This window comes from Coffea arabica, chromosome 8e, assembly GCF_036785885.1.
Source record: "Coffea arabica cultivar ET-39 chromosome 8e, Coffea Arabica ET-39 HiFi, whole genome shotgun sequence".
Classification (NCBI taxonomy): Eukaryota; Viridiplantae; Streptophyta; class Magnoliopsida; order Gentianales; family Rubiaceae; genus Coffea; species Coffea arabica.
In genome coordinates, this window is record NC_092324.1 from 12,938,745 (window position 1) to 12,961,146 (window position 22,402).

The window sequence follows — 22,402 nt, forward strand, 5'->3', positions numbered from 1 at the left end:
TCAAACGAGTCAATTAAGTAGAGATGTTATATTGGATATTTATACAAGTAAACATTGAAAATTATCATTAAGCAGTTTCTACCTATAGTTTGCAATTTGAATTCATATGAGGAATTTCTTCTGATTTTACTTACCATTTTCTACAATTTCAAATTTAGAAAATATTATTTGCACCAATTTTTTATAATCAAGATAGTTTCAATTCAGATATTTAACAATTATGCAGATTTGAACTTATTTATGAGATTATAAAGAAATGCCCCTAGCAAAAAACACCAAATCTAAATAGTTTCTACAAAACTTTGAAAAAAATCACTTAAGTTTCTTATCTATCTATCATTTTTGGGCATTATTATCTCTGTAAGAAACATGTGATTAAGTCGTATTATACCCACCAAATTATATAAATAGTTAGTAAAAAATAAAATTATTTTAGAATAGATTGGACGCAAAGTGATTGATAGATAAACTTGACTTGATAATTCAGGTTGAGCTTAAGTCGAGGGAGAAATCAGAAGCATTGCTTGAGGGATCTTTCACGAGCATATATAGATTCGAGAGATGAAGAGTCCAATTGATACTTTAAAATGTTTTATCATCTTGGATAAGTTTTAGAAGAGACATTTGGATACTTTCAATTGCACTTCAAACATTCGTACATTTTCAAACTACCCTTATCTTTGCAGTTGAAATTCAAACATAACCTTTGATCACAATGGATTCTTATATAGTATAACGATAAGAATGTCTTATTGCACATTATTTTTATTGACTCACTATGTAATTTATGATTTTTCTATTAAAATCACATGATAAAATCATTATACTTCAGTTCCTATACTACAAAATATTAAACAATAATTATTAATTATCTTGAATCACAAGCACCAAATTCCCGTGCGTTGCGCGGGCTGTCCCTCCCTAGTAGTTCCCATATGTTTAAACCATCTCTACTGCCAGTAGGACCTTCATGCACATGCTTAAAAATAAAAAATATAAATGAATAATTATATCATCAAGACTCAAAAAAAATTATATCAGCATAATATCTAATTAAAAGCTTGCTTTTCATGCAAACAAACCCATGGTTTATTTGAGTTTGGATTAACAAAAGATTAGAGACACGTGACAGCTGTATAAATAAGGGACAGAGACTACTTTGGGGACAGAGGATTTGAAGCCAATAAATTGAGGGTTCAAATCTTATATCTTATGGTTATAAAAATCCAAAAATAAGCCTATCTTCCCTCTAACTTCTTATATAATCCAATTGAGCTCCACCTCCCCTAGTGCTGCCGATTGAAAAAAAAAAAATCGAGAGGTTTGGCTTTAATTTGAACAAATCAGTGGGTTCAACTTACAATTTCTTCAAACCTCAAGAAGGTAAATTTAACTAAGCCTGTGAAGATTCATGAAACATGTCACTCTTGCGGATGCCAGGCCTTTCTGGTCATATTTATTTCAATTGCAAATATGATGTAAGTATAAGATAATATGGGTCAAGTGAGTTGCCACACCACAACACTTTATATAGCAAGAGATAGGTTTTGACATGATTAAAAGAACGATACAAAGGCACAACGTATGTGTATAGATATATGATTTTTTGAAATAAGTCACAATTAGAGCATGACACATTTATGCCCTTAGCCTCGATATCATGTAGTAGTGGTTCAATCATTAATTGTTGAGTCAAGTAGTAAGAAGTTTGATATCCCTTAAATAAGGTTTTGGGTTTGGATTTTGTGAATGGAAAAAACAGCATTGGGAAAGTCGCTCTACAAAAATAAGTTTAACAGTGCTTGACTCTAAATTAGCCGGACCTTTACACCGAAAAAAAAAAAAAGAAAAAAAAACTATGGTAGCAATTCATAACCACGAGGGTGCTAGACTTTTGGTGAAGGAAAAGGAAAGAAGGGGAAAAGACAAACATACAAATTAAAAAAAAAAAAAAAAGAAGGGGAGGATTAAATGGAAACACATTCCTGAATTTAATCAACTAACAATTCAGATTGCTGCCCTATGTTTCTGTATCACTTAGCACCCCTTAAAATCATCACTGATCTCCCCAAGAGAAAACTAAACTTGAAAAATTAATTTAAGTTGGAAAGAACATATTTTCATTCCACAATTGCTTTTTTTTTTTTTTGGGTCTCACTTGCTTCATTGTCAAAATCCATATTAGTATGAATAAAAGTTGTATAAACCAAGGAAAAATTGTATAGGAAGTTGTTCGTCAAATGTAGCAACATTTAACAGTAATAGCTATCGAGGACACTATTGTTACAATGGTAGTGCGTACTTGTGCTTTTGGAACTGCATATTACAGGTGTTGCGTTGAATAAAATGAAACAAAGATGGGCGTCTCTTGAAAACCTAAAGGGAGGTTTCTAAAATTATCAATATAATCAAACCACTTAATAGGTAATTTCCCTGTCCTAAGTTTAACCAAACAATTTGGTCCGGTTAATTTGAAGACTACTTAATTGTCCTTTTATTTTTGGGTGGGTGGGGAAATCACACAGTGCAACACCTTTTGTGATGTAATGTATGTGACTAAAAAATGTACTACATGAAAATATTAAAAGTCAGTCAAAAAACATCTTCCAATAATATAAAATAATTTCACCAAAAAAATATTAAATCAATTTCTAAATACTATTCAAACATGCATTACTCTAGGTTACTATGAAACCTCATGCCAATTCCTTTCGCATGATTTCCCCTTCCCAATTTAAAGTTCCAGATACATACCATACAGCCCTTTGACACCATGAAGCAGTAATCCTCAGATTACAATCATGTCGCATGAAAATTGCCATACCAGGGCACGTTGGACCCATCATTGATATGGCTTTTCAGCAATTTAAAAAAAAAAAAAAAAAAAACCCACCTTCCTCTATGATTTCCAGTGTTGACAATCCAGCTCATTTCAGAGCTTATATGCATCAACAACAGTAGCATAATGTCAAAGACGGAATTTTTCAACCTCTAAAACTGCAGTGCACCGACCACAAATTCATCCAGAAAAGGAAATGCCTGGCTCGGCTGGCTCAAGAAACTGATGAAGAAACATAAAGATCAAATATTCGCAGGCAGTGGATCAGATCTGCAAACATCCCCTCGACAAAGAGGACATACCCTGTACTCAAAAAGAGTTGTTAATACTGGTTTGAGAATCAAGACAAATTTTAATTCCACTCAAGTATTGAACCACTTCCAATGCATATTCTTGTTTTGCACTATGGTGACCAGACATCAGTTGAAAACGAAGAACAAATATAGTATCACAACAATCAGAAGTTTAATTTATTTGTAATGACACGGGGAGAATTGTAAGTACCTGTGAATTTCTTTTAGCCATTTGTCTATACATGCCTTGTGATATTCATGACGGCAAGGCAACACTCGTACAGAATCACCTTCCTCATACTCAACAAGGCAAATATAACATCTGCAATAGGTTAAAGAAAGCAATAAGGTTGCTTATTCAAGTAAACAAATGAAAACTTGTGGGCCAGGCCTACTAAATACCAGAAAGTTCCTCAGCTGTCCCAGTTAATGTAACAGAAGTAAGTACCCAAGTTGGACCCATTTTGGTATCATGCCATACAAAACTTACTCTTCCCCTCTAATTGCAAGTAACTTTATTACCCTTAAGGAGTAAAATAGAGATGCAGTCACGTAATGGGAAAAAGAAAGGGTATGTCTTCACCAGTCATTAACATGAGTAGTGGAGATATAGGTTGATGTGTCAAACAAACTATCTTCAAAACACAAGACTCAGGGTACAAGCTATGGATCACATGTAAGGTATCCAAAATAAAGTTGGTAGCAATATCACAAACTTGAACCATAACCTAACATTTTGGAGCTTAGTGTTTGTGAGAGGTTTTCAAGCCATCTCAGTCATCTCAGACAAGTCTAGAACAGTATATCAGCCACATTGTCCGCTGCAGCATACCATTGTACATCTGGGCTTGAAATTTGACAATTTTTACCAGTTTGAGTAACAAAAGGAAAGCTGCCTTTTACATCCAAGTTACAATGCCTTGAATAATGATGGAAGAAAAGAACCAAAGAGTTGCATAAGGAGAGGAGCAGAAAACAGAAAAACCCAAAAACCATGGATAAATTTTTTGTCCTTAATCAACAAACATAAACTTAGTTAACTTGAGCAGTAGATTTGCTGAGCCAGCAACCTGCCTTACTAAATGGTTCTCACAAAACAACCATTTTACTGTAATAAGCCGCTTATGTTTTATTTTGAATGATGCAAATATCACTCACTACGGTTCCGCTAACAGCTGTGACAGACAACACAGTAGATTCCACATTTATAGCTGTTCTCTTCAGCTCTTTCTTTCAAAAAAGTACCTGCCTTTCCATTTTTCTTTCTACATGGAGATACGATGGGCAAAGATTAAAAAAAAATTTTAAATGTGCTATAAGTGGAAATTTCAAGTTTAAACGATATTTAACACAAGAACCAATCAGAAAATGGAAAAGGGAACATGTACTCACTGTGCAACTTCATCTTGTAGATGCTTATGTAATTTACTGTATAATCTCAGAGGCAAGGAATCCACCACTTCATTTGGTGCTGGAACAGATCCAAGTGACGACATAGAAGGCCGGGATGACAAAACTACAGATTGCTGGTGAATTTCATCCAGAACCTAGTTAAGATGAGTAAAACGTTCAACTCCTACTGCAAAAGTTAAAAAGGAGGGGAGTAACCTGTAAAGGGAACGTTACCTCAAACAAAGCTTCTGCCAACATCACAATTCTTGATATGCTGGCCCTAGCACTAGTTTCATCATTTGATTCAGCCTCTCGAGGATTAATCAGACATGTGCAATGCCCTCTCCTGTGTTGACCAGACAAGATGCAAGACCTTTCATGTCCAGAAAGATTCTCGAAACGGCTCCCTAGACGCTGCAGTGCACGCACCTAAAGGAATGTATGTATATCATCTAAAAGTTGTATGAGAAAAGAAAGGTTGTAGATCTTGCAGCTAATATTCATGCCCTGGAAAGGTTATATAGAATGCATGTTTATGATATTCAAGTCCGGAAATTAATGATGCAAGGCTATAGTCCCCTCATTATATCATATGCATATATAATACACATGAATAAAAAGGTGCCCAAGCCAAATCCAGCATCAAGTCAAGTTGAATCCCCATTTCCCTCCGGCCACCTGCCGCCAGGGTTTCCAGAAAGATACTGCAATCAGACGATTATTCATACTAGATACATCTGCAAATGGTAGAAATAAGACTACCAGAGCAATGCGGCAACCATCGAGGATGAATGCAGGAACCATAGAGCTAGAAGACACAATTAAGGAATTGACTTTCACTGAGATTGAATGGTTGTTCTACCACTGGCCAACAAATGTTGGCATATGCAGGCTATTGTACAACTGTTGTATTAACCACAGAGTTGTCTATTGTTTATCCTAACTTGAAAAGATGAAAATTATTAGTGCACATCATGTGTATGACTTCTCATTCGACCAGAATTTATCCAAGAATCAAATGTCAGAGCAACAAATTCCATTTTCTGATATCCTTTATTTAAGCTCTTGTATCCATCAGCCTCTGCCGAAATTAACATATTGGAACTTTTCCCACATATGGAAATTGGAAATATTCCTCGTTGACACAGAAATAATCATAGTCGATGTACTTAATCAGAGGAAAAATTTTACAAACCTGAGATCTTATTCTTCTGCGTCGCTCAAGGAAATTTGATCTATACTCCAGGAGGTCATGATACCTGGCTTCTCTGGGTCGTGGTGTATCACCATTATGCCTATGCAATGAACCAGACGCATCAGGTCTTGACCGACTGGAAGAAGCCTGTGAATCGGAGTTCTCTTCAGCTGATGTTGGTCTTCTTCCAGCACCCAATATCCGGCCTTCACTAACTTGACTTGCATGTTCTGTTTCTCGGTCTTGTTCAAGAGGACCAAAAGCAAAGTCTGGAAATGATGTTCTTCGAAGAACCCTATCACGAAGTCTGCCAACACTCAGAGTTCTACTAAACCGCACATTTTGTTCCACTGTCTCCTCAGCTGCAATACGTCTATTAGCCAGTCCTTCTTCAGTACCTTCACTATATGCACGATTTCTAGAAAATGAATTCTCACCAGAGTCTACTCCAGGATCAACTCCCTCTCTTGCTGCACTTCGAGTTGAGGTACTCTGTAGAAAGTCACCTGTAACTAAGTCCTCACCAGGTGACATGGGAGACCGACTACTAAAGCATCTCGGAAAGTGATTACGATTGTGTATCCTATCATTTTCATCAATCATGCTCCCAGATGTACTTGGTTCATCTTCATTATTTGACATTTGAAAGCTTGTTGAAGATGCAAAATAAGGTCTCGCAGAACCTAAACTATTTGCTCTGTTCATTCTAAAGCGAATATTACCAGGTAATATATTCAAGCGAGAAAGGAAACGACTTGAGGGGTTTAGCCCTCGAGATGAGAAAGCTCGAGACATACGACCACCTCTTGACTGATCCCACTCATCACTGTCCATGCTGGATGTCACACAGTTTAATTCATCGGGCTGCTGAACTTTCACCTTTCTGCAGCATTTAGTTTTCACCTCATTTGAGTCAGGCATGGTCCCATTTGCACAACAGCCATCAAATCCATTTCTCTTAGATTTATTATCAAACATCTGAAGCATGACACAGATTTAGGTGTCACCAATGAATAAATGCACGAAGGGAAAAATGAAAAGTTTTCTGCATTTAAAACGATAAAGTCTAAGAATATGTAGAATTCATCATGTAAGTGGCAATGCTCAGAAGCAAAACTGATCCATCTCAGCTTTTGATACTTTTAAATAGATAATTTAGCATTATTTCTTTGGTAGCGACAATACTCCCCTAGAAAACTTTTAGCAGTTACCACTGTGCCAATCACCCAGATAATTTTATCCAACAAATAATATTCTTCTTATACACCTTCTGACTGAAAATTTTAGCTAGTTTTCCACGCTCCCCTCACTACACAAACACCATCCTCCTCCATAAGTTCTCAGTTCTTTTGTCCTTCTCCGGTAGCACTAACTAGACATACATCCCCAATATGTCAAATTTACTCTCCAATTGCCATTTCAATCACTACATTCAATTTTGGATATCGTCAAAGCCAACAAATATCATACATAAATCACTTTAAAAAAAGATAAAATTATACTTTAATTATTAGCCTAAAAAAAATTTCCATATCGAATTGAAGGTCCAACTAAGGACATTTTTTTTTCAAGATATTGATCAACTTCGTCCTTGTGTTTCCAATCTCTCTAACTCCTAACTCTTCTTTACCTCTCATTAAGCACAACCTATATTCATATAATATCAAAAAAAACTTACAAATCACCAAAAAGAAAATTTTAAAAAGAAAAAAAAGAGTAACACTCTTAACGTACAATCCACCAAAGCAAAGAAATACAGTAGGTGCAGTATACGCACTAAAGCACGAATTAAATAAGATCTGTACTAAGACCGAAAAATATAAACATATAAAAGAAAAAATACGTGCAAAAGAAAAAAAGATAAATTGACCTGCTGGTCAGCATTGTGGGACTCGGATTGGTGTTGGGATCGGAGACAAGACGAGTTGAACACTCCTCTATTCCTGTAAGATCGACTCCTTCTCACAGACGGCGACGTCAGCGGCGGTGACGGCGAATGCAACTGCGATGGCGACGGCGATGAAGACGAAGAAGAAGCTACATTCTGCTTACTAGAACCAGAACCCATCTTCCACCACCACCACCACCAATAACAGACCCTCAAGAATGGGCTGAGCTGGGATTTTCCAGCCAAGATCTATTGAACAAATTTCTGGGTTTTTGTCATTTCTCTATAATTGATCTTCAGATCCAGAGATGATTGCAGAGCTCCCATTCTTTTTCCATTTTTCAAGTGGCATTAGTACGGTTTGAACTTTGAAGAGATGTGTATAGAGAGAGTGAGCGATACAAGAGATACAAATAAGACGGAGATGTTTAATAAGATGTGTGATAAAAGGGGAAAGCGGACACGCGCATGGCGTTATTTGTGCCAGTTTTTGGGGATTCAAATCTCTAACGCTGTATAGGATATATGCCTACGTAGTAGGGCCTGTTTATCTTATTGAGATGTATTTCGTCTAATACAACTTTTAATAAAAGCATTTATTAAGTAGTTAAATAATTTCAATTACGTATTTCATCTAATATAAATTTCAATAAAAGCACTTATTGAGTAGTTGAATATTTTAAATACATTGTTTGGAGCATAATTCAGTAAATATTTATTGTATTAAATAACGTTTAATTTAAAATATTTTAAAATATAAAATGATTAAATTTAGTGTTTTATTTTGTAGAGCACAAAATCTATTCTAAAAATATCAAATTTTAGCTTTTGCTAAAAATAGTTTTAACGCCAAAAAGTTTCGCTCCTAATTTTATGGAATAATGTTCACCAAACATCTTAAAAGTACTTTTAGATCCCATAAGTTTTTTTTTTAACCAAAACTATCACAACCCCAAACAAGTCCTTATTAGTGGTAAGTGCACTTATTTCTATAATTGTTCGATTAATTTGAGATAGATTTTTTAGCAAGTTAGGAACTAGTAAATTGGTTAGTATATGTAATATAGATGTATTTTTATTTTTATAATATAGTTTTATTTTTTTTGTTAAGTAGAAAAGGGGCGGGACTTAGGGCTTGTTCATTGATTGTTTTAGATTATAGATTCTGATTTTGGATATAATTGTTTAATTAATTTGAAATGGGATATTTTAGCAAGTTAGGAAGGAGTATATGCTTAGTATACATAATATAGAGGTATTTTTATTTTTATGATATAATTTTTTTTTGTTAAGTAGTGGAGGAGGGGACTGGGGCTTGTTCATTGATTATTTTAACTAATTATAGATTCTAGTTTTGGATAATTACGTTGTGTAATGTTCTCATTCGCTTTTGTAATCAAATTATAGATTTTTTTAATAATAAAAAAAAGCTAAAATTTATAATCTACTAAAGAGTTGCTTTTACTTTATAATCACTTTCTATAATCATATGTTACAAAATCTAAAGCAACCGACAACAAGGTCTTTAGAAGAAGGGAGGGGATTTATATACAAATTTATAGATACATTTATACCACTTAAATCTATCAAAGTACACATATAGATGTATATCTATTATTAGTGGTCAGTACACTTCTTTCCATAATTGTTTGATTAATTTTAGATAGCATTCTTTTGCAAGTTTGGAAGGAGTATATTCTCTAGCGCACATAATATACACTATTACCATTGGATCAATGACATCTATCTATATCTATATAAATTTGAGTAGGGATTTTTAGCAACAAGCCTCCACACACCTTCCCACTCTCAATTCCATTTTTCTAGCATTTTACATTTAATTTATTTCATAAAATATATCATGTCCATGTTTGAAACACACAACCATGTTTCTATCAAATAAGAATTCTACTCCAACTAACACTCCTCCCTTCACACCTTTTCCCACTCCAACTAATACTCCTCCAATTAGCAATTTCACTCCGATTAAAACTCCTCCAACCCAGTAATAAGACATAAAAAAATAATTTCACTAAAAACCACAATTTACCATCTCTTTCAACTTTTTTTCTAGTATCGATCTTAACCCTCAACTTAATTTGCAATCACATCTACGTTAAAAATTCTCTTAATTAATTAATTAATTAACAATTATCTACATATTATTTTGAATTAATAATTGTAATCTATACGTTTTTTGAATGGTTTTAGGTTAAATATTTTAGGATACTTTCTTACATTCAAAGCATTAACATAGACAATATGTTTCACGAGTTATGCAAAAATTGTGGACAATCATATCAATCTCATTTTTCCAAAAATGGTGTGTATTCATTATAATGACGTAGTTGACACTATTGTCAGGTAATTATTTTCATATATCTTTAATTTTAATTATATTTTTTATTGTATATCACACTTTTTTCTTAACAGATACAATGTTAACATACAAGTTAGAGATGTCAGTGGTAATCTATACCTCGCTCTTCAAGACAAACACGTTCGATTCATATTTCGGTGTGATGATTCTTATCGTAGAGATTTAAAAGGGAAGGTATAAATTATATATACGTATATATTTTTATACAATATTATTTACAAACTTTCTCAAACAAGTGATAATTTTGAATTCCATATGCTCTTAATTGTTAGGAAAATTGAGGTACATTGTTTGACCAACATATTAATTCATGCAAAAATCGTGCATTCTCATTTATAGTACGGACTCCACAAAATTCAGCAGAATTAATTAAACCTCCAATACTGGTATTCATACTCAGAGTTGATTGGTATGAAAAATGTTCCTACCTTCATAGAAGATTATCAAATCGAATACAAAATATTTGTAAGTATTTCATTTACTTATCAAATTAAATATTCAGTTACATTAAATTGAACCCTTATGTCGCTCAATTTATGCTATGGATTTCTACTTTTTTTTTTTTCAGGATCCAACTTCCATCAATGTGGTAGTTTATAAATAATGGGGATATTTTTATCATATATTGAACTATTGCTACAAAATCTCACTTTTTAACTATACTTTCACGTGTCCTAAATTATAAGAACAATTACATATATTTCTTACTCTATTTAAATTCCTCCTTCGATTATAATTTCTTCCAAAAATATGATATACTGTGCGTAGCACGAGTGTTTAGACTAGTATGTACAAAAGTTTAATATCAAATTCAAATTTTGTATAGTTGTCATTCATCCAAACTGATACTGTATACAGTCTGCAAATGTTGAATTTCAAATTCAAATTTTGTACAGTTGCCATTTATCCAACTATCAGTGTAGGAAAGATTAATCAATAATATATCATTTAAGTTTCTTTCTATTTTGTACCCCATAAAATAATAGGAAGGATGTGATTTTTCGATGGAAAATTTTTACATTTTTCATAAACACATATCTGAATCATTTTTTTACCTTACACACATCAAATCACTATAGTATATTTTTCTACAAAAACTCCTAAAAATAGCCACATCTCTGTTTGGATTGGCCATTTTTTCAAAAACAAAAATTTCAAATATAATGCTGCAGTAACAATAACTCAAAAAAATCTCATCCATACTATATATCAAATATTTCAAAAAATATTTATAGTAAAAATGTTTCATATACACTGCTACAATAAAAATTTTCAAATACCCCCAAAAACTGTTAATCCAAACAGATATTACACTTTAAATCTATCAAGTTCCTTTGTTTACTGTCCAACGGATGCACAATATAGAAGTGGCTTTATTTTTTTTTTGGGCAAAAGGGTAAAATTCTTTTGCAAAAGTATTAATAGAATAATTTTAAAACTCTCTTTTTTGGTGCACTTGCTTTAGGACATCACAAAAAAAAAAACAATTATATACACACATGAATCAAAAATCCTTTTGAAGAATTAAATGCAACAAATTTTTGTTGATGTGTAGGGCCTACTATCACGTTTTTTCTTTTTTTTTTTTGTATAGGAATTAAACTACTAAGTCTGTTTGGATATGATCATTTTTTTAAAATACTTGTTATTCCTTAAGCATGTTGTTCAAATACTTCTTAATTTTAATTTAATCGCAGCATAAAAGTTCGGTAGTTAATACATTTTTCCAGGTAATTGTTTTTTCATTCCATGAAGTGTACTCAAATTGTAGGCCCAGCAAGTCATGGTTATTTATAAGAGAAACAATATTCATTTCAATTCCCTTCTTATCACATAAAGCAGATCAAAAAAAGTTTTACAATAAAAAACATGAAAATTTTTTCTAAATAATATATTAGGAGAGGATATCTTTACAATAATAAAACTTATGTAGGTAATTAACTTAGTTGTAACTTTGTGTATTTTCAAATTTACCCTCATCTCTATCATCTATTAAACATCTTTTGTCACTTCTTAAACCTTCATAGTTATCCTCATGAAGACTAAATTTTATCCTAACTATCCAATTATATATAAAGTAAATTTTTCCTACACTGACGATGTATACACTATCATCGTTGGATTCATGACATGTGTGCAAAAATTGAATTTCAAATTCAAATTTTGCATATTTGTCATTCATCCAACGCTGATAGTGTAGGAAAGATTAATCCTTATATATAACCAACATCATTTTTGTTGCAACTACCAATAGGTTTAAATATCCAAACTCTTGATTATAAAAAAGGTTTAATTACCAAAATAACTACCAATTGACATAACTACCAAGATAACTATCAATTTATTTAAAATTTTTTTTATAAAAATTAATTTATTCTTAAATTGCACACACATGGGTGTGCTTTAGTACTAGTTGTATTAGTTGCAGGAGCATGTGATGAAGTTAAACCAATATCTGTTGATGTAAAACAAAATTTGACTCAAACACATCTACACCACAATACAGATAAGATAAGTTCAAAAGTTTATGCTATGTATTAATCAACTATGAATGACAACACATTTACGTACAACATTTGGAAGGTTGATTGTGACCAATAGTAAGTCTTTCCTATTCAATTTCTTTATCCAGTGACTTGATTTCTTCTTTCACTAGCTATTCTAGATAAGGCAAGCCATATGGCAATTATAGATCCTGTTCTAATATGGGGACAAAATATGGCATATGTGAAACTGCGTAAGTTTGTATTTATTGCATTGTTTTCACTGCTATTCATTAATTTTTAATCATGGTTTACTCATCATTCTGAAGTCTTGAAGATTGATTAAAGAACAATCTATCATTGGGTGGCAATTGCTGACGGATACAAGCATCGAGACAAACATATGATTTGAATTAAAGAATAAAAATGAACACATTAAAGAGAATCCAATAGACTTCATTATTTTGTTGCTTGGAGGATATTCCAAGCAAATGCAATAGCTATATGCTCTTGGGTCTTTTTTTTCCTCCTTTTTGGCTTAAACAGATAGTTTTGTACATTTATCTCTTTTGTTTTGTCAAAATATTTGCTCAAGGTTTATTTTACATGGATTTCTCCGATACTCTTGCCATCCTTATATATTGCTTAGGTTGTTTATTTATTTATTTATTTATTTTTGAAGCTTAATTAATTATGTCACTTACGTTCATGATTCTTTGTTTCTTCCTTGTTTTCAACCAAAAATCAAGATTACTAAAAAAAATTCTTTCAGGAGGATGAAGGTCCAAATTCTCTACTAGAGTTGAATGGATAAATTAAAGGTCCTCTGTCTTTGACAATTAACTGTCAACTAGTAGGAAAAGCACACCTTATGGGTGTACAAATTAAGAAAAAAATAAGTTATTTTTATTAAAACTAATAGAAGTTATTAGAAGGTTGTTCTTTTTTTTTTTTGCAAAAAAAAGTTTTTTTTTTTTTTTTTGCAAAAAGGGAACAAAAAATAGAAGTTATTAAATTGAAGTAGTTATCTTTAGTAAATTTTTACTTTTATAAGGATAGAATTAGAAAATCAAAAGATGTCATAAAATTTTAACGCCAAACCCCTCCTCATACTTTGTATATAGAAAGATGTTAGGAGGAAAGAAGTTCTTGTGTTTTCAACTAAGAGACCTGTCATGGTGATTAAGTCATGAATTGCAATAAAACAATGCGGATTTAAGAGTTTTTGTTAAGCATTTTACACGAATAAGTTATCAATTGAAATTGAGAATCTAAGGGGATTTGAATTTGAATGCAACTAATTAATTTTTTGAGGGGCAAGGATTAATTAATGATCTTGTGTTTTTGAGTTTCCATACTCGTGTGTATAATGATCTTGTATTTATATCATAAGATGTTTTAGAATTGAATAATATGTTTATTGGATTTCTATGCTATGAATTTTGTGTCACTTTGGTACGTGGAGTCTCATTGGATTGAAGGATTTTTTGAAAGAAAATTATTTATTAGAAGGAGTTTTTAATATAAATACGTTAAAAATGAGGTTAATAAAATAAGTATATAATCAATACATGTCTTAGAGATTTTTCAAAGTAAGAAAAGTTTTGATATGATTCCTTTTAAAATGAACGCTTTTTTTTTTTTTTTTTTTTTGGGGAGAGGAGTTGCTCCATGTTTGAGTATTATTATGTAGACCATGGGGTTACAAAAGCGGTTGGATTTAGTACAATGCTCAATGAATCTGCCTGGCTTTGGTCCATAGGTCTTGCCTTTAGAAAGTACAGATAAGTCTTTCATTTATATCTCCCGGCGGCCTTAACGCTGCATTTGTAATTTCTTTTCTCCTTAAATGCATATCTTTTAATACTCTTGCCACGCAGTTTTCAATATATGCACCACAACTTGCAAATGTAGGTGTAGATTATAGGTTACTTTCTTGTGAGGGAGGTTTTAAAAAGTTAGGTTTTATAAAGTAATGGAAACACTTGTTACATGGGTTTTCAACAGATTTTCCATTTTTTCCTACTTGACAAGCTCTTTGGTTTTCTTGTCTGTGAGTTTGAAGTTTCTCAAGTTTGATCTGGCAATATCGCCAACCTTTGAATTTTACGCATGAAAACGTAGTGCTTAATAAAACAGTAACGTACATATATTATTTATCGTGATCCCAAGAAATAAATCATGTTCACTACAATATTGGGTTTGATCAAAATGCATTTGTGTCATGTTTATCGCATATGATTAATTATTCATTACAACGTTAGCACATTATATTATTTGGAAGGAAAAAAAAACTTCAATGGAATTATTGAATTTCACGCATACATCAATGTTGCTTCTAGTGTAGAGAGGATTCGAGCATGAATTTGTCAAAGGACATACCAGTAGGAAAACATTTTCTGTTTTGACCAATCAATCAAGGTTAGTTATGCCACCAAAGATTAAACAACCCATAAATGATACGGAACAAAACTGTAAAAGCAAAAAATGCACGACTAGAAGCAAAATGTTTTAAAGCTTAAAGGCACAAATTTTGCAACATAGCCAAATGCATCTTACTAGCTAGCAAGATAGTGCCACATTTTGTTGATTAGTAGCATCAATTATTAACAAGTACCATGTTTTTTCTACAGGAAAACTGAAAATTTTGTCCTATTAAGAGCGAGCAGCTATGTGTATGCTCTCACAGCAGCTAAGACCTGGTGGAGGAGAATCCATCCACAAACATTCCTAGCAAGCAAACCGGCTACAAAATTCTTTAGGAGCACCCGGGAAGCCTCTTGGCTTGTGAAACCCCGGGCATTATTATGTCATCTATCGGAGTCCAGCAAGCCGAATCATTCGAATTCATAGCTCAATAATGTCTTTCACTGAATTACCTCAATACCAACAAATGTTGGTGCAAGTAAAAAAAGCTTACATCCTTTAACCACGAGATCTCGGATTCGAAACTCATGAAAATGAAAAGGACAATGTAGGAAGCACTTACCCTCACAAGGAGCCCGGCCCGATTCGAACAGAATTAGTCGTAGACCGCAAATCAGATGCAGATACTTGTAGGTCATACCAAAAAAAATACTGAATCATCTCTATGATCACTCTTAGAAGCTTCAACTGGAATGTCAGGAACATCCCAAGGGTTGCAGCGTACGACTCAATAACATGTTATGAAAAGCTTCCTCTGAGTTCCCCGACAAAACATGCAAAGGCACCCCTATATTCCGTACAACCAGTCCAACACCAAAGGAGCTGTCCTCAGGAAAAGTTGCACTATCAAAATTGACCTTCAAGAAGACTCGGGGAGGTTTTCCAATGCGGTGATGAGTTGCACTAAATGTAACTGCTATATCTCTCATTTAAAGAATCTTCAATAAACAATTCGACACAAACAAATACTAACTCATAACTAGCAAAGTTTCGAAAAGTCTGCATTTATCACTTTGGGATCTGTCTAAAAATAATCTTTCCCAGTTTCAAATCCCGACTGGCAGATCACAAAGTGTCAAAAGCTATAACCCCATCATTGGTGATCTTAAAGATCATCACTTCCAACTATCAATAACAATAAGAACCACATGATCATTACCTCTAGAATTTTACACACACATGCTGGAATGTGTTCGCACTTCTGATGTTCCAAGTCCATATGCTTATCAACTCAACCAAGATGGCTAGATTGCTACTAATTTTAAACGACATAATACAAATAAAAAGATGACGACCAATGATGAGCCAAAGAGGTGAAACCATTAGACTGCCCAGAACAAATTCTGGAAAAATATTTATGGTTTTAGGTCTCGAAGAAACGAAGTTCCAACATAAATTCGCGCTGCTTCGGTGAATACCAAGCAACAGCCTTTGCTGAACCAAGAACTTGCAAGGCATATTCAACTGCAAATACAGGATCATTCATGACTGGGTACCAGTTCCCTTTTTTCAGATCAAGTGCTACTTCAGAATCAACTCTAAGGCTGAAAGGTCCAGCAATCTGCAAAGAGAAGGTTCAAAATGATATCAATCATCAGTATTACTACATGAGAGGTAAACAACCAACCAAGACACCCAGAAGAAAGTTGTCAAGTTCCTTCTGAAGCTTTGGCAAAACAAACAGACTTCAATTTGCAGAAAAAAACATGATGCAAAAGACAAAAACTCGAAAACTGCTAATAGCTTCACTACTGAAGGCCTTTAACTTTCATAATTTACCCTTTGGTGTTTTCATCTAAAGTTTTGCCCCCAAAAAAAAAAGTTGAACATGTTTCAGAGGGGTTTCTTTTAACAGAGAAACAATAAATTTTTTTTTCATTCTAGAGAATCCCAGAAGATGCTGATCTCTGTAGTTTAATGAAATGTAGGCTCTGATCATTGTTAGCAACAAAAGTAAATAGGAAAACCCAGCCTTCCCTTTTCGACACAAGCACCACTAACTTCTCCAGTCCCCTGTCCTCCCGCCCACTATGTTCTTTGCTTCCCAACATGTGTTCACTGCACTGCATCTTCCTATTCTTACCTCCTATGCAATGAGACCTCCCTCCTCATATCCTGTCACTGCTCCCACTAACTTTCCATTTCCAACTCCTCAGCTCTGCACACCCCAAACTCTTCACTTCTGCCTCCACCTTTCTCCTACACATTATACGTGGGCAAATACATTCCTTCTTCTTTTGGTTTCTTTCCCACAACCAACACCCCCCTCCTCTTTCTCTGCCTCTGCTTAAACCAACTATTATTACAGCAGAGGGACACAGATTAAATCCAAATCCAATAAAAAGAAGGCAGTGCAGCAAGATGTACTCTTGCTTCCAGTTTTCCTCACAATTTATAGAAGTGCTTGATATTTGAGGGAGCACTCAAAGCTGAGGATATGTCAAAGAAGAAATGTGACAGGAATAATCAGTTGAAGAGAAAAAGTTACGACTACCCAATGTGCAATTTACAAGTCAATTGATCAATTCTCAATAACAATCAATTGATCAATTCTTGTAATAACAATCAGTTTAAGAGCTGTTTTTTGGGTAATGGAAGAATTGCTTTATTGACGGGAGATTGGAGGATTTGATGGTGAAACTAGAGGTATCTGATTTGATAAAAATGAAAAAGAGGTAACTCCAAGGGTAACTATAAGCAACTTTGGGCAAGAACACATACCAAAACTGTGTTTGTTATCATGTTGATCACTTAAAAAAGGGGACTGAGAAGCTTTTGCATGAAGCTCCATAAAAGATAAACATAAACTCCTGATTTGATAACATCATTGACGAGTATAGCACAAGTCAATATAGTTAAGAAAAACCATGGGTCACAGCAGCTATTCAAAAGATTCTGATCGTGGATTTGATAGTAATATCCTCTGTAAACAATTATAAGACAGCGTACCTGCTGCTGAAATGACAAGGTGGCTTTTGGACATAACGTCTCAATTGTTTCCCAACTTGGTTCTTGAGAATTATACAGATTATAACCCACACGAGCAGCACCAGAGAGAAACTTTAACCCTGATGGGAAATCCAAACGTACATTGATGCGTGTCAAATCCAGGAATAACCTTTGGAAATTTCCATGTTGTGCTGAGAAAAACGCAGATGCAAACAGGTCCGCTGAAATGGCAGAATTTTCTGCCTGTGCTTGAAGTCCAGAGCCCTTCAAATATTGTATATCATGTTCTCCTTGTGTTCTGATTGACGTATTACCAACAAATGCTGTCACAACAGCACCTGCAAGGGCATATTGTGCGTCATTACCAAATGAAATAGGGAATGTATAAAAAACTTTCACATGTATGAGTTGATCAACAATTAATTAAAGCGGCAAATCATCAGACAAATAGACAAACATGTAAACTTCCATAAGCAAATGGCATTCTCTAGAGTAGCTGTTGAAAACCTGTCTTCTCATTATTTCTATAAGACTGAGTTCATAAATACCAAGCAATGACGTTATCAACTGACAAGATGAAATTTATCCATATATTTATAATACAAAATAAAATTTTGACACAACAATGGATAGAGGACCTTGAAGTTAGGCGACACAAAGAAAAGTTCAAAAACCAAAGTAGTATTTGGTAAAACCTTTTTTCTGCTTTTTAAATAAAAAAGTTTGAAGGATCATTCAACCTATCTTTACCTAGAAGGGTGGACACTGAAATATGAGGATCGGACAAAAAAATGTCGTAAGGTTGCACCATTGATAATTTTGGTGCTTCACTTGTCCAAATATTGGCATTCTTCTTAAAGGATACTGCACATTTGGCACACAAACCGGGGAGTAGAGCAGCAGGTGCTCCACCAGCTGACTGAGTTTGAACTTCATTCGGTGAACCCATCACGTGATTAATGCACAAATGATAGCTTGTACTAGAGTCAGCAGGAACTGAGGCAACATCAGCTGCCAGAGAAAATGGAACATCCCAGTGGTTACCATTGTGATCAACAAAACGTTCTAGCCCAGCAGCTTCAACAATGAGATTATGATGAGGAAACTGCAATGACAAAAGTATCTATTTACAAGGGGTACTAGGAAAAGAATCAACAGACTGCAAAGCCACGAAAGCACAGTACAACCAGAAGCTAAAAAACAACAAAGGAACATTTGACTAGCTTGGAAGTGAAAAAAGGAATAATTTATGCAAACATACCAATGTGTGCTGAATCCTACTACTGCCAGAGATAAAAGAAAAAGGAAAAAGAAATTTGAAACATAAAAAATGCATAAACAAGCAATTAATAACAGTTTTGAGTTCGTACATTCTTGCCTTGTGATGAAGAACTGCTTTCGTCCTAGAGTTCTTCTCATCACCATATCCTTCATAGCTAAGAAGAAGAGTATCATCAGGTGTTACCAAAAGTTCTGAACAGAGGTTGAAAGCATAAAGGGATTTTTCAGAAAGGTGTTTTTTGATGCGTTGTAACCATGATGGTTCTGACATTTGCAATGTCCCATCCTTTTTGATAGAGGTCACAAACTTCTGGATATTAAATTGTCCAAGTAATGTTGCAAACCTGCATGGCTTTGAACATAAATATTAGTTAATGCTGACTCCACATATGGGCAACTTTTGATTGTAATGACTAAATAAAGTATCAGCAACATTGCATCTCGCAATTTTAGTAGCTTAGGATCATGACAGATGTAGAGATAACTTGTGACATTAGTATGGTTGGCTGTCTGTCATAAAGATAACGAGCATTTTTGCTAATTTTATTTTACAGAATGAATGTACACTATTTGACGCGTATTTTGCAGAAGCAAATTTTGTAGGTAAATTAGTCTAAATGTGCTACCCAATGAACAGCCTACAATTGTGCCACATTAATTAGGGCATCCAAGCATGCCTTTCTGATAAACATTCCCCTATACTTGAGGCCCCAAACTCAGCCATAAAACAAAGTGAGCTACAGTTATCAGCAACATTGCATCTCAATGCAAGTAGCACCACATTCAAATAAACTGAAGGTTCTACATAACTTAGCCATAATTTAAATGGAGCTAGAACTCCGCTAAGAAGAGCTGCAGCATGGTTAATGCTATAGGTGGCAAACAAACCCATTTAATTAAATTTACCCATATTCGTCCATGAATAGATAGATATGAGTATCTTAAGTTTTTGCATATGGGTATAAATGAATACCCAATAAATGGGTATTATTGGGTAGCACATCAAACCCAATTAATCTATTTAGAATTGTCTTCCCCCAAGCCTACTCTTTTCCCCCACCCATTTTTTTTTTCTTTTTTCAAATTCTTCATTTTGTCATGATTTTTTTATGATGTTAACTACTTTTGTTTCATCATTATCATCATTATTATTTGGTGGTTTCATCTTATCATTTTATTTTCTCTTAGTTTGTTAACTTGCTCATTTTTCAGCATTACCAATTTATGACAAGTTTTAGCCTCTTTTCCTACCTTTTCAAAATGAAATTTGAAATTTACACACAAAAAACATGCTAGGAGTTCAAAATTTTTGGATTAAATTTATATGTTAACTTTTATAGTACTTAGTTCAAAATTTTATATTCTTATTGTTCAATTATTAAATAGTATGTAATTTTGCGATATAGATTACAGATGAGAAAAAAATTAGTAATTAGACTTATTGAGCATTATAAGTAAATATTTAAAACTAATGATAGGTGCAAAGGGTGGTATAAATTGATAACTTAGTTTGCAAAAATGAATTTACAAAAAGTTAAAATAAATGGGTTATAAATGGGTAATTGGGTTACCCAATTCATTTTTTGACTTATCCATTTATACCCATCTAATTAAATGGATATAAATGGATTGACTCACTTATACCCATTACCCATTTTAACCAACAAAAACCCACCCAAATCACCCATTTTGACACCTCTGGACTACTTAATGCTCATTCCCGCAATCTTCTAATATCCAATTCTTATGAAGTAGACCTAAGATTGTTCTGCATCAGAATCTAAAACAAAGTCCACAGAAATGACATTTGAAAAGAAGTCAATCCCGGCTGCTTCTATCAAAAGATAATAAGCAAAAATGCTAAAAACTAATAGAAATTTCCTCATCACTCTGTGGCATCATCCCATTCAGAAACTTTCTCTATTACCAACATACAGCGCACAATTAGTCGTTAGTTCACTCTCAGAATTACAGAAAGTTAGTGAAAGAGGTGCAATCCATTGCCTAATTCATACTTCATAAAAAGCGTACAGTGGCATTTGTACCGGTTTGTGTACTAAATATAATGCTCAACGCACAGAAACACAGTGACACAAAAAATGTTAAATTCGGCAAGGAATCAATACAACAAAGCGTCCCCCATTTTTGCAAACTTCCCACAACTAATCAATGTTTCAACAATGTACATCATCATTCATTAAAAAGAAAAACCTCTCGAATATTCACGAAAGCAAAAATTCGTTTAAGCTCGAAGAAGAGAGAAACTAATCCGAAAAAATGGGATTGGGCCGAAGGAAGAAAAGAAGGAACAATGGGTTTACCAGCGTTCACCAATGGAAGAAGGCAGGGGAAGAGAGAAGACCCTTTCAAGAGCAAGACCGCGGTCAGGAGTGAAAGAAGGGACAAAGGGTGCAGCCATAAAACGCTGGAAGAAATCGATCTGTCTGGGCCTCGAAAGCCTGGCGCCGCGGCTTACGCCCAGAGGCAGAGGGTCGCCGGCGACAGGGCGTGCCTTGCCGTCCAAAGTAACCGGCGTAGACATGTCCAAATCCCAGAACCCACTGTCCATTGCCCATCTCAATTTCTTCATCGTCATTTCTAAAAGCAGCCAAAGACAAATTTGCAAAAAGCAAAATGTTTTGTAAAGCAAAATTGGAGTGAAAAAACTGATATGGCACTGTTTATAATTGGGAATCGGGGGTTTAAGGGCCGAAGGCTTTCGTTTCCTTATCCCTTCTTCGGTTCAGCCCGAGAAGGATTCGTTTGTTAGAACTTAGAATATGAGAAACGACATTATCCTGTTCAATGTACTTTTTTTTTAATTTTTGGTCCGAGGTCTACAATTACAATCTACCCTACTACTATGGAGAGGAGACTTTGAGGAACGGAAGCACTTCACTTTCCTATATTACACCTGGATTTGAACCCTAAATTTAGTGCACGAGAACTTGACTCGTTTCCAATAAATTCTCTTAACATTTCTTATAATGTACATGTGAATGTATAACATGTGTTTTTATTTAGTAATAAGAGTTAGCATTCATCAAATTTAAAATGATTATAATCCTTCATTTAATCAAATTTAAAATGATCATATCCCTTTATATTAAATGAAGACATATATCATGTATTTGTGTATTATGAGAAATGGACGGAGAATCCACTGAAAAGAAGTCAAATCTGATACAAGAAAGTCTCTTAACCGTCCATAATTATTGGACCAAAGTCCAATGGGTTTTTAGTATGCTTGACTAATACAACTTAAATAGTTAAAA

General features: G+C 33.9%; 2 protein-coding genes across 3 annotated transcripts; both read right to left on the reverse strand.

Annotated features, from left to right (window-relative positions):
• Window positions 1–2,581: 2,581 nt before the first annotated feature.
• Window positions 2,582–8,076, reverse strand: LOC113703026 (uncharacterized). 2 transcript variants are annotated; one of them, XM_072062216.1, is made up of 6 exons: window positions 7,590–8,076; window positions 5,720–6,697; window positions 4,759–4,953; window positions 4,525–4,658; window positions 3,344–3,454; window positions 2,582–3,142 (listed from the first exon to the last, which is right to left on the reverse strand). In XM_072062216.1, exons 1-6 carry the CDS (start codon window positions 7,785–7,787, stop codon window positions 3,082–3,084), a joined length of 1,677 nt encoding a protein of 558 aa, XP_071918317.1. In that variant the 5' UTR covers window positions 7,788–8,076; the 3' UTR covers window positions 2,582–3,081. The 2 variants fall into 2 exon arrangements, with proteins under 2 accessions (XP_071918317.1, XP_027080035.1); XM_027224234.2 differs by having other exon boundaries at window positions 4,525–4,679; window positions 7,590–8,073.
• A 7,797-nt stretch (window positions 8,077–15,873) lies between these two features.
• On the reverse strand, window positions 15,874–22,156 carry LOC113703781 (protein TRIGALACTOSYLDIACYLGLYCEROL 4, chloroplastic). Its single transcript, XM_027225260.2, has 5 exons — window positions 21,449–22,156; window positions 19,225–19,471; window positions 18,597–18,951; window positions 17,847–18,184; window positions 15,874–16,458 (listed from the first exon to the last, which is right to left on the reverse strand). The coding sequence occupies exons 1-5, from the start codon at window positions 21,721–21,723 to the stop codon at window positions 16,261–16,263; spliced, it is 1,413 nt and encodes a 470-aa protein (XP_027081061.2). The 5' UTR covers window positions 21,724–22,156; the 3' UTR covers window positions 15,874–16,260.
• Between the last annotated feature and the right edge of the window lie 246 nt (window positions 22,157–22,402).

What these genes read in the sequence shown, in the direction of transcription:
- LOC113703781 (XM_027225260.2), bottom strand. Translation starts at nt 21,723, where the DNA reads ATGACGATGAAGAAATTGAGATGGGCAATGGACAGTGGGTTCTGGGAT. An exon ending in AAGCAGTTCTTCATCACAAG is followed by an intron (nt 18,952 to 19,224) that starts GCAAGAATGTAC and finishes TTGTCATTGCAG; the next exon opens with TTTCCTCATCATAATCTCAT. An exon ending in TTCAGTGTCCACCCTTCTAG is followed by an intron (nt 18,185 to 18,596) that starts GTAAAGATAGGT and finishes ATGCCCTTGCAG; the next exon opens with GTGCTGTTGTGACAGCATTT.
- LOC113703026 (XM_027224234.2), bottom strand. Translation starts at nt 7,787, where the DNA reads ATGGGTTCTGGTTCTAGTAAGCAGAATGTAGCTTCTTCTTCGTCTTCA. An exon ending in TGGCAGAAGCTTTGTTTGAG is followed by an intron (nt 4,680 to 4,758) that starts GTAACGTTCCCT and finishes CATCTTAACTAG; the next exon opens with GTTCTGGATGAAATTCACCA. An exon ending in CTACAAGATGAAGTTGCACA is followed by an intron (nt 3,455 to 4,524) that starts GTGAGTACATGT and finishes AACCTATTGCAG; the next exon opens with ATGTTATATTTGCCTTGTTG.